Below are 15,699 nucleotides of genomic sequence, written 5' to 3' on the forward strand. Positions count from 1 at the left end.
AGCTATTTTAAAGAAATAAATAAAATCTTAATGACTATCAGAATACTCATCTGGTGCACATAGCTATTCAAACCCTGTGACTTACCACAGACTTCTCTTTGCTTCATCCATTGTATCTTTTTTAGGTTTTCACTTTAGCACCAGATGTGTTTTCAATGGTTTCAATGTTCTCGATATTTGTAATTTTCTTACCTTTTCCTGAGCTTTATTTGTCTCACTGGGAAACTGAAACACTATTGATGTTGTAAGAAGCAAGGGCATATTCATCTGGAAAATAAAGGGAAAGTTCACCCTTCTTAAATCTCCAACTTTCTAGAGCCAGATTAAGACATAATCTTTCCAATAATTTTACAAGACAGTCAATCACTTCTTGACAGACTTTGACATTCAACGAGTAACTAACAGCATTGACCTTCCAGGAAAGTTTTTATGGTCCTTACAACATCTTAGTAATTGTTTTGGAACCTAATCTATCATGACTTTCCTATAACATTTCAGAATATTGCCTGCTCCCCTTCTCAAATCAAAGTCCATCCAGGTTGCATGAAATGGTAAGTCTTGGCATTAACACAACAAAAATAACAACAAAGAGACCTTGAGGCTCAGCATGGTTTGTATTTCAAGTTAAAGGGGCAATCTCTCACACTGTATCAAGAGGATTCCAGGAGTTGAAAAACTCCGGTAACTGGAAAATGACCCAGTCAGAAGATATATCAGAGAGGAAAAAATATCAGTATATAAAGTAAAACCAGTCATCATTTAGTCTTTGCTGATGGAGGATGATTTTGGAAAATTTATTGGCTCAGGGAGTCTTAGATATAGACATAATGTTCCGTAGCTTTAGGGCATGGGCTTTGCTTGCCTACCTTTTTCATAATAATCATAGATCATAACTGGGGCTGGCTGAATGTTGGATACAAGGTTGGTTTGCTCAACAGAGAAAGTAAAATGGTTTGCCGTACCAAAAACCTGTAAAGATAGAAAGTATAAATATATCAGGTCTGCATCACACAAAGACACAGATTATAAATACATTAGGTATAAATACATCAGCAGGTCTGCAAAAAGAAAACCACGGAGCAAATTATCTCCAGAAGTTCATGATTTACCTAATTAAAGAGATCTAGGGTATCAGGATCTTGTATAATGACAAATAATGACAAAATAATGAGTTTGGTGACATTAAATTATATGAAATTTTAAGTTCCATTGCTTATACTGAGGTGCAAGAAATCTAGTTGAAAGCATTAGGATAATGTAGGCATTTATGTGAAGGGTAATGATGTACATATAGAAGGGATGACTCTAAAACTCATAGCAGCCTTTGTTGGAGTTCAGGTCAAACTATAAAAGGATTATATGTCTGCTCTGTGGCCATACTATGTTACATGCTGTGAGGAATGAAAAACAGGGAAATGCTATTTCTGACTTGAGAGTCACCTAGTAAAGTAGCCAAGGCATATATGAGATAATGTTAGAGTCAACAGGGAGAAGATAGATTGTCAGTGGGACTGAAGAACACTGATCATCTTTAGTGTCCTGTATTTTTTGACAAATCCTCTTATATATACAGTTGACGTTCAAACAATGCAGGGGTTTAGGGCATCAACCCCTGTGCGTTGAAATCTGCATATAAATTTTGACTTCCCCAAAAGTTACCTACTAACAGCTTACTGTTGACCAGAAGCCTTACCGATAACATAAACAACACATATTTTGTAGGGTATATGTATTATATCCTGTATTCTTACAATAAAGCAAGCTAAAGAAAATGTTACTAAGAAAAATCATAAGGAAGACAGAATATATGTCAATCCAGTATTGTACTGCATTCATCAAAAAAAATCCTGTGTGAGTGGACCCATACAGTTCAAACCTGTGTTGTTCAAGGGTCAACTGGATATATATTCATTTACATGTGAATAAGATAACAAGCATCCAGTTACCTTCAGAAAAGAAGAGAAAGCCATGGAAGAAAAAACAGTTATTGCTCAACTTACAGTTTCCAAGTAGAAAAGAACATGGTCATTCTTGACTTCAGTCTTCATCACTTGGCCATTGTTTTCAAGCTTTATAGAAATTGGCAGGGAGGGATGGAGAATAAATATTAAAGAATACCTTCCCGTATTGAATGTTTCATGCTTTTTACTTAACCGGTTGTCATGAATCTGTAGTATGGATGTTCCCATGATATTTTTATAAACACAAGTAGGGACTAAATAAAGAACTAAATTATGAACTGTGGGAAAAATGACTGCCAATTGCTACAAATTAAGAACACTGTCTCTCCAGCATTACGGCAAAAATAAACATGAACTCTGAATAAATTTGTTTAAAGGAAGAACTGCATGACTTTATTTGGCTAACGAATTATTTTATCTACACACTATTGCTTTTTCTGTGCTGAAAGTGTAGACCTCTATTATTTACCTCCTCAATGGATGCCATGACTGGAGTAAATCCTGACAGCATCTTTACATCAACAAGGACCATATTGGAGTTATTGCGAATTCCAGTATACCTGAAATTTAAAAACAAACACAAGTTTAGACAACAGTCCAGAAAAGTGACCTATCTTATGGCAAGGATAGTGGATACATAGATACCAACTGGCTATATGTCTGGAGCAAAAGCAAAAAGCTCTTGAAGAGGGAACACTTGAAGAAAGTCACTCTTAAACATCTGAGAATAGGCACAACTAGAGTGACAATAGACACATAAATTGGAATAAAGAGTGAATTATCTGGACCTGGAATCTCCCCAATCTCTTTTAAGTTTACCTGAGGCCTCAAAGTCCTAGCTTATAAACAAAGCTGATAAATTCATATCACATATACCTATGTTAGCCTTAGATTTGCACAATACTTAAAGGATATCTTTGTTTAGAAAGCAAGATGTTGGCAGAATCTTAGCGTAGGCATGTCCCCAAGCCATGTAGATTACGTCCCTAACTCCGGACAGCATTGTTGGGACACGAAGTTGAGAGTTCCATGGTGTATGTAGTTCTTATCTCAGCTCTGATGTTTAAGAGATTTTCATTTGGAAATCCTAAGAAAAATCCCCCAAATGAGTTTTATTCACTGTTTCCCCACATATTAATGAGGGCTAAAACTCTCTGGCACCTATAAATTATATTTTAATTCAAGAGAATTATTTTGTCTACTCCAAAAAATAAAAATCTAAAATTTTACTCTACACAGTTATAGAATAAGCATCCCTAAATTTTCTGATGCTGGCCCACCTGTGCTTGTCTTTAAGAGGAAACGTAGTATCTCCGTTGTCCAACTCTGACAGTACTTGTACACACACAAAACAATGGAGGCATTGCTGGAATATCAGTGAGGCAGAAGCTTTCAAATTTGTACTTGCCTACAGTATAAACCTTACTTTTGTAAGAACTAAACTGTGACATATACCCAGAGAGCTAGAAAGAGACTATGTTATAGAAATATCACCACCAACATATGAACTCATCGGGGTTACCATCATAATATTGATTTTGCTACTGTTTAAAACAATTATTTTTTTCATCTATTACCCCCTTTCTAACTCAGGAGTTGATATCAAAATGGGACACTTACTTGAGAGTTACTGTCAGGTCAAAATTACTCTGGAATGTATCTGAAGAGTTTCTCTTGATTATTTCTAAGGAAAGGGAAAATCCAGATGCTTTTTCAGGTAGTAGTATATTATACCTCAGGGTACTCTAGAAAGAATAGCAAATCAGAAGACAATCCATTCATTTATCCTGTAGTAAGAACTGAAGGACTTATTTTTTCTCTATTTTCATTATTATTGCACCTTATTTTACATCTTTACCATCAGGGATAAGGTAAAATGTAATTGTTCAGTTTTCAGAAGATGCAAGAATTTTTACATAAACGAATAATCTTGACATGATGGAGAGATGTCAGAATGCTTTCTAACTGTGACATTCTTCAAGAAACTCCTCAGTTATCCAGCTATGCTTAAGAGTAAGTATCTCTTCGTAAAATAACTTGCATTTTCAGCTATTGATTAGAAAATATCAATGAGACAAAGAACAGAGATAATAATGGAAATACACAATGGTAAAATAACACTCCATCTATAACTGAAAGGGTAGCCTACATCTTTAACTGGCAAATATTTGTCTCTGTTTCAGGTAGATTTCTATTACCTGGATAAATGCACAACCTTGTCCTTCCACATCTACTGTGTATTGTCCACGTGCTTTTGTTAGTTCGGACCGCTGGACCAGTAAGCGATTGTCATTGTTAAACTGGAAAATCTCATTGGATTCTTCACTGCTAAAGGTGACAGTGTTTTGATCATCAGAGAAGGTGAACTTCATGTAGTGGGTTATGGCAAGAAGACAGACGGCAGTATCCTGCAAAGAACAGTAGAAGCAAAGATCTAAGCTTGTTACGATGAAATATAAGTCATCATTTGACCATGAACTTTAAGTCAGTCCATAAAAATATTCCTAAGTCAATGGAACGCCAAGAAGCAAATCCTAAACAATAGGAAAATACATTTGCTTATGCAATTGTTGTCATTTAGTCTCCCTCAACAAATCTTAGATTTCAGTAGTCTAAAGGATTTTACAAAGTGTAATCTCTGATGTTGAAAATAGTGCCCAATCTTTCCTAAAAATAGACCTAATGTAATATTGTTTATATAACATTATTATCATATAATAATATTTACATTATGTCAATTTGCTCAGTATTTTGGCTGCCTTGGACAATGCTTATGCCCTTCGATCTTTGAGGAAAGGAGTCAGAATCAGAAAAGGATGTTGGCAGATTCACTAACATATGGTTTTATTCAGAAACTAAGGCTACAGCAAAGAAAGTAAGGAGGGAAGTAAAGATTTCCTTTGTGGGAATGAAACTGCATTTCTTTGAATTTTAATTTTTTTCCTGTTAAGACATAAACCACTATTCTTTTTATACCCATTTCTTCTGTTACTCATTCCTTTCATTTGTGTTTCCTAAAGTATACACCACAAAAATAGAGAGAAATCTTTTTTCTTGGTTGGTTGATACGTAGTATCATACGTAATATATCATTGGATATCGAACTTATCATCAAGACTTTATGACAACAATCTCTTTAAAAAAAAATTTTTTTTTTAAAGATTTTATTTATTTATTTGAGAGAGAGAGAATGAGATAGAGTATGAGAGGGGGGAGGGTCAGAGGGAGAAGCAGACTCCCCGCTGAGCAGGGAGCCTGATGCGGGACTCGATCCCGGGGCTCCAGGATCATGACCTGAGTCGAAGGCAGTTGCTTAACCAACTGAGCCACCCAGGCACCCGACAACAATCTCTTTTAGACCTATATGCTATTTCTGTGTAAGTGGAGGTATAAATGAGTCATAAATTCCTTGAAAAGAGGCTTAGTGTATTCATTTGTGTATAGAGAATTCTTACTAGTGTCTGTTACACAAGAATGGCCCAACAAATAGCTGTTGACTAAATAATAGGATACATAATATCAAATATTCTTCATTTCAGGAGGCATTTTCTATGATTACCTTTGCTATCTAGATTATTGAAGAGTAGCATTACACATATTGTTATTAATATCGGGACCACATCAATTACCTGAGTGGAAGAGAAGCCCCCGTGGGAGTTCATCTGTTGGGCAAGCCACTGCACAATCTTACTCGCATAGGTGAGGTCGGGAGTTTTCTTGGAAAGCACAGCCAACAGCACATAACAAGTCTTCTCGGTCTCAGCAGAAGGTGCGTGAGGAATAAAGGATGGAGATGCTTCTGTCTTGGGTTTCTTTGCTCTTTCCCAATATATTACATTATCTGAGGAAAAGGAAGAATTTTCACATAGTCCCTATAAGCACCATGAATTACACATAAGAACAGTGCAAATTCCATTCCTGGCCTCGGCTGTGGGCTGAGGTGTGTCCCCTCAAAATTCACAGATTCAAGTCCTAATCTCCAGTACCTCAGAATGTGACTATATTTGGAGGTAGGGCCTTTAAAGGGGTGATTCCATTAAAATGAAGCTGTTAGGCTGGGCCTGTGACTGGTGTTCCAATAAGAAGAGGAAATTTGGATACACAGAAGGGACACCAGATAGGCAGGCACACAGAGGAAAGCCCATGTGAAGACAGAGAGAGAAGACATCCAACTTTAAGCCAAGGAGAAAGACTTTAGAAGAAACCACACCAGTTGACACCTCAATCTTGGACTTCTAGCCTCCAGAACCATGAGAAAATAAATTTCTGTTGTTTAAGCCACCTAGTTGGTGGTATTTAGTTATGGTGGCCCTAGCACACTAATATGGCCTCCCATAGCAACTTCCTAAGGTTAAAAATGGTACGTGGTCTATGGCACAGTCATCATGCTTGATTTCCTTTACTTCACTCATTTGGAAAGAAACTAGCAGAAAGGAGAAAGAGGGAAGTAGAAAATATATAACGTTCTTTAAAGATAAAGGGGCCACTGGGAAATTCCGTAAGAGAAATAAAAGCAAACTAGTGAAGATAGGGTTCCCATATGATTGCGAAGTAAGTTTCATTGCTTTATTCTCAAGGTCATCCCCGTTAGTAAAAGTGAATAATACTTACTTGTTTTGGTAGCAGATTGATCCAGGATCTGCAGTAAGGATTCCACTTGCTTCTCTCTTTCAGCTAATGCAAAAGCATAAGCCAGAATTGCATGGATGTAGCCATTAGTGACCCCATCTTCCAGTGCCTCCTCTAGGCAAAAGAGCCCATTTCGTAGAGCAGGAAACTAGTCAAGAGAAGGATAATATATTTTAAAATAATACCTGAGTACTTCATAAGCTTGCTGAATATTTAATCATTCTTTAAAATGTATATAGCCTTGAGTTATATTTTACATACCAACCTATTCATATACACACATGCATTGTACTTTATAAATATTGTTGGAATTTATTTTTAATGGTGATATTAGGATTTGGGAAATAAAATGTGTAATAATATGAAAATAGTAGTTTTATATCTCATCAGTTATATTTTAATTAATAATATGTATTTCTTCTCTGCGGCAAAGCATATGAATGAATTTATTTTTAGACCAAGGTATTTTAATGCCTAAAATAGAGGCTTATATTTCTAAAGATGATTTTCGAGATATACTAATGACAGTGAAAATTCCTGCTATCTTAGTTCAGGAATAGATTTTTGAGTCAGATAATCTGAATTTGGGATTGGGGGTAGCCAATGTGAATCATGCTTAATTTGAAAATGTTTACACACTGAATTGGCTAGACAAACAGAATATTGGGTTATTTATATACATAGAATAGGGGTTCTTAACCTGAAATTCATGGCTGAACTTCAGGAGACATTTCATTACCCGAAATGGTATGAAAAGCTTCTGTGTGTGTGCAGTTGTGTATTCTCCCTAGAGAAAAACTCAAAAGCGTGCTCATCACCAGTTTCTACAAATCAAAAAAACTTTGAGCAGCATTCACTTAAGGGGTGGTAATGAATTAAACGCTCTCTTGATGTTTCATTCAGTCTGAGAATTTCAGATCACTCTGAATCCATAATTGATTTAATATGCATTTAAGTGACTGGGACTCAAGAATGATGGGAAGCCATACAGTGAAATTGAGTCCAGCTTCAAGGAAGGCTCCAACAACATATGCAGTGAGTAAAATGTCCTCCTCTTCTCCACCCTAAACAGAAAGGGACAATTAATCGGACAGGACAGCAGACCACAAAAAAAGGAGCTATTCTTCTGAAGTGAAATGAAGTATGAAAGAAACACTAGAACAAATACCCTTGTTAAAAAAACCCAAAAAAACAACCTTAACTGTAATTTTAAAATTAAATGGTTAATAACTATGCTATTTAGGAATCCACCAAGATTCATTATAGTAATGAAATAAAAAATACCATTAATCTCAAGTATACTAATGACATATATCATCTATTGATGTGACCTAGTCTTGGGCATGAATTCCAAGCAATTCATATGATTTTATTTTACTCTATTTGTTGTTACTTTGGAAAAGCAAACAAAGAATTTCTATTGCGGTGGGGCAGAAAGTTTCTGTGAAGCTGCCTGAACCTCCCTGGAAAAGTATCCTAATAGCTAACAATAGTCAGGTCTTGTAGATTCTTACAGTGTAAAATCAGAAAAGCATTTTTAAGTTACACAATTGTAAACTGACAGTGCACAAAAATGCCGTGGGGAACTTAAGCCTCAAGTAAACCAGCATCCGCACAAGAGATTCTGATTCAGTCAGGAACAAGATACAGGGAAATGAATGAGTACTCTAATGATACTAATGCAAACAGCATTCAGATGGCACTGGAGATCCACTGATCTGGTATAAACCTCTCATTTTCTCTATTTAAGCAAAAGGTGACCTCTTTCTTCTTTAGAAAATGAATATCCGAGGAGCTCAGCTTTCAAGGTGCAAATAACTGTAGAAGGAAACACTAAAGTAAGATGTGGGGATCCATTTAAATTACACCAAGTTCTATCACCATTCCACTGCAGTATAGGTTTTTATTTTTCCTTTGCTTCTTACTCCTTCCCAACTCTACACACACACACACACACACACACACACACACACAGTATAACAATTTGAAAACAATTTGCATTAAATGAAATTCCACACCGAGTGGCCATTTGTACATATTTTGAAGTGGACTAGCTTTATGTTCCCAAATCCAAGAATAGGGGTGGTGATTAAGAAGGATATAAAGGGAAAGTTCAGACTATTTCAGATGATATTAGGGGATGCTAAAGTATCATAATCAGAGGGATTGTTTTCAGAGGGAAATACAAAAGTTAGGAGAATAAAGGACACACAGGATGGAATGGAGGTGGAGAGCTATCTGCAAAGACAGGAAATCAGAAGGGAAAATGCCTAGTGATTTACCTAAATATGGAAAGGGAAAGGGAAGGCGAGGCTACCATCAAGGACATGGTTCATCTCAGTTGCATTTTGACCTACAGCAAACGAGGCCTTTATGATTTGACTTGAGAAGGTATCGGAAGAGTGTTTCACTGAAATGCTGTAAATTATTAGATATTCTTCCTGAACATCCATAAATAGGAATGAATTCCCTAATTGGGGCCCCGACCCTTGACATATTGTCTGGCTCCAAATTTATGGATGTTTCCTTTCTAGGTTTCTTTTCTCTTCCTTCTCTCCTGTTTTCAGTTTATCCACTGAAGGAGACTAGTTGTATGGAAGAACTAAAGACAGCAAAGCAACCCACAGATTCATGAGGAGTTAAGTCTAGCTAGGGTTAGCACGCATGTAGTGGAATGATCCTGTTGACCAATACACCATGGGCCTATGACTCCAGCAGACTCAGAAAGCGTAATATTCACAGGAAAAATATTCCTGTTCCAAGTTAGTTAGATCAGAGATAGGAAAGGTAGGCAATACAAAGGGGCAAGGAAAGCCTCGTTCTGTTTGTCTCTCACCGCCCAGGCATTGTTGAAAAGCTTGCCATCACTTTTAAAGCAGCCATTTATTTTCTGTTTGCTTGAAAGCCAGATTAAGGCCTCTTTTTGAACTTGTTCGTCAATGTAAACATATTCCTTCATTCTCTCTAGTGTCTTAAAAGTAAGGGCACTGAGCCTGTAATGCAAATCACCAGTTAGACAAAAGTTAGATAAGAAAGAAATGTCATCTACTCCAAGGGTTCATCACCATTGTTCCCTTTGGATAATGGATGCATCTAATTTGGCTAATGCTGACTGTAAAGAATCTTTATTGATAGTGCATTTTTCCTTTGGGTCAGGAAAATGTTATGAATATCAATATGTAAAAAGAAGAGTGGGTCATTTCAGCATGTTTACAAACAAGATTCTTGCTTTATGGTTCATTGGATTATCTATACATGGAGATGGAATGGGTACAATTTGGTGGGGCCTTCTAGGTTTTTTTTCTTGTTTGTTTGTTTTTTAGAGAGGGAGGGAGAGAGAGAGAGAGAGAGAGAGAAGTGTGAGGGGGGCAGAGGGAGAGGGCGGGCCCAATGGGGGGCTTGATCTCAAGACCCTGAGATCATGACCTGAGCCGAAATCTAGAGTTAGATGTTTAACTGACTGAGCCACCCAGGCGCCCCTCAGGCCTTCTAGTTTTACTTTCCTCTCCCCTGACTATCTACATGGGTCTCTGAGAAGTGTGGACTAGCCTGTGCCATTTTCAGAGGGATGTCAGTAAATGAGACTTTTAGGCAAATTGACATGGTTGCATTAGAATTAGAAGAATCAAACACTTTAGCTTCTCCGATTCATCTCTGTAAATTCACTTTGAAACCCATTTTGCTTCCAAATCCCACCATATGCAATTCCCTCAGACCGTCCCATGCCCTCCTCAGATCACTCCTATATTATTTAAAATAAAATTTTCATCTCTTACCACATGCTTCCTTTCTGATTCCTCTGCCGAAACACACTATATGAACCATCATAGTTTTTGAAAGACAACTGCTTTTGATAACCTAAAGTAAAAAACCGTAAGAAATTATCTTTTTAATCTAAGAAAATTAGAAGAAAAAGAATGGCATAGTACAAGCCCTGTGTTTGGGTTTTAGACAGACATAAATTACTAGATTGATCATTTCAGTTTTAATTTCTGAAACTCAGGGTCTCTATTCATAGTGAGAAAAACTAAGTCCTACTTTATAGGGTTTTAATGACAAGATATTACATGTGATTAACCCAGCTCAGTAGTAGGTACTTAACCAATCGTTTAATACCGTTTCGTTAAGGTTAATTGACTTCTGTGTTATCTTTCTGAAAAGAAAACCTGAAGAAATTATACCCTTGGGCCTTTCCTTGCTAACATATTTTACAAGATTTATATACCCTTTTTCTACATACAAATCCAATCACTTCATTGCAATGGAACACCATGGAGCAAACAAATATAGAAGTTAATAAGTGAACTACTTATAGCTACTATTAGTAACAGTAGCAACAAACAAGGTAGCTTGGCAAAATATTCAGATTAAAAAAAACTGGGCTCATAATTTGAAATGTTATTGTTCTAAGTTATGAAGCTAAATGACCACAAAGATACTGAAGTAAAAAATAAAAAAAGAATAGTGAGGACTCAGAGCACCCCAGTTCAGAGTTCAGATCCACTTTCTCTCCATGAGAAAACCTCATAATAATAGCTTTATGACATCTTAGTAACAATTGATTTTATTTTTTATGGGCAGAAATTACTTAAGTGGTCTCACCGTTAGACAAGAAAAAGAAAGCCTTAGATTTAACTTCCTCTGTCAACTGTTTAGTAGATTTCAGATAGTCAAGGACATAGGTGTCCGATGCTAGTAGGGCAATATTCTGCTCTCCACATCCATAGGGCATTTGGAGAAGATTCTCCAGATTTTGCATTGCAAGTCCTAAAATATCCCCTAAAAATAAAAAAAGCAGAAGGTTACTACTGCTTCTAGTTGGCATCTCAGCATTAATAACTATGGATAAAAGAGGCATAGTGGAAGCAGGAAATATTTAAAATTGCATTTAAAAGGTGGAGACAAGGAAAGTTCTCATGAGGTAATTCTAAAGAGGAGATAGGCATGAAGGGTGAAGTTAAAGCAGTTTCTGGTATGAAAAATATTTCTGAAAATCTCATTACCAGAGAGAGGGGGAAGTTAGAAAAGTGTGTGTTTGTTTGCTTGTTATTATTATTGTGCATGAGTTTTCCTGTTACTGAGGAAATTCCCACCATCTTTAATAAGCAGAGTTTATTCTCATGCTTCAAAAGGGAATTCAAGGGGCGCCTAGGTGGCTCAGTCAGTTAAGGGTCTACCTTCGGCTCAGGTCATGATCCCAGGGTCCTAGGATCAAGCTCTCTGCTCTGCAGGGAGCCTCCTTTCCCTCTCCCTCTGCCTGCTTCTCCCACTCCCCCTGCTTGTGCTCTCTGTCAAATGAATAAATACAGTCTTTTTTAAAAAAAGGGAATTTAATATTTCAGATGAATGAACTATGAAAAGAAGCCTTTGCTTTCTAAATGCCAGTTATGATCCAGCAAAACAAGTGTTTCCTAGGGACATAGATTTGAAAGTGGTACTACTGTAAGCCCTTCAGATCCCACACGGAAACAAGCATAGAGGATGACCTTCAACAGTACTTCCCTCCAACTAATACTTTAGAAAAGGCTCTCCATCCTGTTATTTTAAGGATTATTATTTTTTTAAGATTATCTCAATCAAAATTTTCAAATCATCGTGAAAAACAAAATTTAACCAACTTACCCACAACAGTGAAAAAGGCCCTGGCGGATCCTTCTACTATACTCTTTGGCAGGTCCAAAACTACCTGCTTGGAAGCTTTGCTCCCTAGAAAGAAAATATTGATAAAAAGGATAATGTGATAACTTTCTTTTATAAACAATAACAGCAGATATGCGGGACAAACATATTAGGAAATAGATTCCATTATTTACTTTTATTTTGCAAGTTGCTTGTTAGAAAAGATGAAACTGACATTTCTGATCTAGTTTAGAATAACAGTACATTCAGAAAATGGTATGTGTATGTGTGCATTGGATAATGGCCCTTATTTTCCCCTAGTTTAGTGCCTAAACTACTTATGTATGAAAAAAGTGTAAAAAACTACTGACTATGGCATATAAAACAGCACACACAAAAGGAAAAGCTTGGAGACTCCCACTAAAATCAGATCAGCATCAACAAGATGGCCACAAAGCAGGTGATTGAGGGGCAGTGATGTAGCTCTCAGTTGCTTTATCCCGAGAGTACAAAGGGCATAATCCTGATCTTCCTCTGTCCAATACTGTGCTGCCATCACGATGAGAGGAGCCAAAAATATATAAGATGGGAAAAATGGAGTGAGGCAGACCAATGTCATAGGTGAACTAAAAAAAAAAAAATCTCATAAATAAATATACTTTTTGTTAGCCAAAATTATACAATGAAGATAGGGCATGAAATGAGGTAATCCTCCACTAGGTACTTAAAAGGGAATCACTGAGATGACTCAGTGGCAAAGAAACCAATGTAGAAGGAGAGGAAATAAACTGATCCTATTGATAATTTTTCTTTGGGACTAATTTGACCACCTAAAAGGTCCTCTTACCTTTTGTACAGATAAGGAAACTTTGAGTCATTTCTTTTTCAATACCTTCAGGCTGTCAAAGAGTAAACAAAAACAAGCACAAAATAATGAGTCTGGGTCACCTTCCACGGAGGAAACATATCAAGCATTAGCTCATATAGACGTGGCTGGCACACGTTTGTCCCTGGGAGCTGATCCATTCATCGCCCCCTTCTGTTTAAGTTTGAAAGTCGCTGTACATTACCAAGACCCACTTTAGAACCTGTGTTCCCATAGTTCGGACAGAGATAACTTTGATGTCATTGTGGGACACTCTCAACTCCTCTGAACCTGTCTAGCATCTCCAATAGATAAACGAAAGTGTTTTGCAGAGTATGGAAAGGCCAAGAGGCAACGTGAGAAATATGCACTGACAAGTGTTAATTCTTTTTGAGGATGATGAGAACGACACGGGAGTGTAGGACAAGACGTTTTGTCTCGGATTTGAGAGTCAGTTAAAAAAAAGGAAGGGAAGAGCAACAGGCCTACAGGAAACGTGAGCAGGAGTAAGCAAAATTATCATCAAACCTGTTTCAAGTGTGAAGTTTTACTATCCTGAGGTCAGGTGTTAATTAAAGAAAGGATGAATTTTTTTTTCCTCTAAATTTTTCTTTCTTTCTTTCTTTTTTTTTTATTATGTTATGTTAATCACCATACATTACATCATTAGTTTTTGATGTAGTGTTCCATGATTCATTTTTATTGCTGTTTTAATTCATATAAAATGATGTATCTTGTGTAAAAGTAACTCTAGTCAATTAACTAAGCCTGTTCAACAAGAACGTCTTTTCATATTTAACTTATTTCTTATCTGGAAGAGCTTGACAGTTTTGCATGTACATACCTCTACCAACAGACTTTTGACCACAGTATCTTTCCAGTTTAGATTCTGCTGCTCAGGTCCTTCTTTTGGGCAGGCACTACTTTGTCTGGACTCAGCAACTGCAGTGATACTCACTTTACCTGGAAAACATTCCCGAATATAAGTTAAATGATGATTGGCCCCTCCTGTAATGGGAAATGATTAGAGTCAAATGAACCACATCTTGAATTGAATGAACTGAATACTATTATCATATTTATGCTTAGACCAAAATAACTTGCTCTTTCTCTTGCCTGAAGATAATTTGGTATGTTCTGTTTTACCTGTACCTGTTTCAAGATCCCTTATAGTAAATAAATATTTGTTATCTAAAAAACAAAACAAACAGACAAACAAAAAGCAGAATCAAACCTATAAATACAGAGAACAAACTGATGGTTGCCAGAGGGAAGGGGGTTGGGGGGATGAGCAAAATGGGGGAAGGGGAGAGGGAGATACAGGCCCCCAGTTACGGAATGAATGTCATGGGAATAAAAGGCACAGCATGGGGAACAGAGTCAATAGATTGTAACAGCCTTGTATGGTGACAGATGGTAGCTAGACTTGTGGTGAGCACAGCATAACCTATAGAGATATTGAATCACTGTACACCTGAAACTAATATAACATCGTGAGCCAACTATACTCAGATAAAGAAGTTTTCAAAAATCAACCAAACAAAAAATAAGTGACTCATTTACTTAATTAAAAAGTAAGAAATTTTAAGGAAAAATAATAATTTGCAAAGCCAACAGAGCTAATTCCTTGGTAACTGCTTATCAAGGTTACATATGCCGATATGGGCACAGAACATCAAATACCCAGGACTCCTAACTTCTCCCAAGTTTGAACGAACAAAAATAGTAAAATAAGACATAGTGGAAAGGGCACTGGATTTAAATTAATGCTAGCAAGGAATCTATTTTTTTTTTTAACTTCTTGTGAATCATAGGTCATGCAATTAAAACTGATCTTCAGTTTCCTTACTTATAAAAACTAGATGATTGAAAAAGAGATTTCTTGGGGCATCTGGGTGGCTCAGTCATTAAGCGTCTGCCTTTGGCTCAGGTCATGATCCCAGGGTCCTGGGATCAAGCCCCGCACCGGGCTCCCTGCTCGGTGGGAAGCCTGCTTCTCCCTCTCCCACCCCCCTGCTTGTGTTCCCTCCCTCACTGTGTCTCTCTCTGTCAAAGAAATAAATAAAATCTTTAAAAAAAAAGAAAGAGATTTCTTTTGTTTAGTATTACTGTATGCCTATATATATATAACCAATTTACTATTCTTGTTTTTGCTTGTTGCTGTGTTTTGTCTCATTTCTTTTTAAGAAAGCCTTTGATTCTCCAATCTTAGAACTATGTCCCCCACTTAAGGCCATAAAACTTGCCACAAAAAATGCCATGCAGTGTTCTATCTTAATTGCCAAGGTAAGATTTTTGAAGACATAGTGTAGTCAGAACAATTGAGAAACAAAATCTATCAGGAAAACTAGTTTTAGTCAGACCAACCTCACAGGTGAACTAAAACTATCTCATAAATAAACTCTTTGCTGCCCCAAATAATACAATGAATAGGGGACATGAAATAAAGGAAATTTTAATGACAATTTTTTACATGAGTGATAATTAGTATCATGCATCTACCACATCTAGCTTTTTCTGTGTACTGGACTCTTTTTAACCCTTCCCTTGTATTTTCAACAGGATACTTTCAAATTTATTTTTTTATATTACAGATAATATATGCGTGAAGACAATATTCTACTC

The 15,699-nt window shown here is 36.7% G+C and overlaps 1 protein-coding gene across 1 annotated transcript in view; it reads right to left on the minus strand.

Annotated features, from left to right (window-relative positions):
* Positions 1-214: 214 nt before the first annotated feature.
* LOC116623540 (ovostatin homolog 2-like) overlaps positions 215-15,699 on the minus strand; it is a 49,236-nt gene continuing 33,751 nt past the window's right edge. Inside the window, 15 exon segments of the mRNA XM_032390760.1 lie at positions 215-267; positions 867-969; positions 2,001-2,069; positions 2,431-2,521; positions 3,582-3,706; positions 4,160-4,369; positions 5,591-5,802; positions 6,573-6,738; positions 7,580-7,654; positions 9,427-9,583; positions 10,367-10,448; positions 11,193-11,369; positions 12,213-12,296; positions 13,057-13,108; positions 13,919-14,037. Of these exon segments, the coding sequence (XP_032246651.1) occupies positions 215-267; positions 867-969; positions 2,001-2,069; positions 2,431-2,521; positions 3,582-3,706; positions 4,160-4,369; positions 5,591-5,802; positions 6,573-6,738; positions 7,580-7,654; positions 9,427-9,583; positions 10,367-10,448; positions 11,193-11,369; positions 12,213-12,296; positions 13,057-13,108; positions 13,919-14,037 (1,775 nt within the window).

This window comes from Phoca vitulina, unplaced genomic scaffold (assembly GCF_004348235.1).
Source record: "Phoca vitulina isolate PV1807 unplaced genomic scaffold, GSC_HSeal_1.0 scaffold59, whole genome shotgun sequence".
In the NCBI taxonomy this organism is placed as follows: Eukaryota; Metazoa; Chordata; class Mammalia; order Carnivora; family Phocidae; genus Phoca; species Phoca vitulina.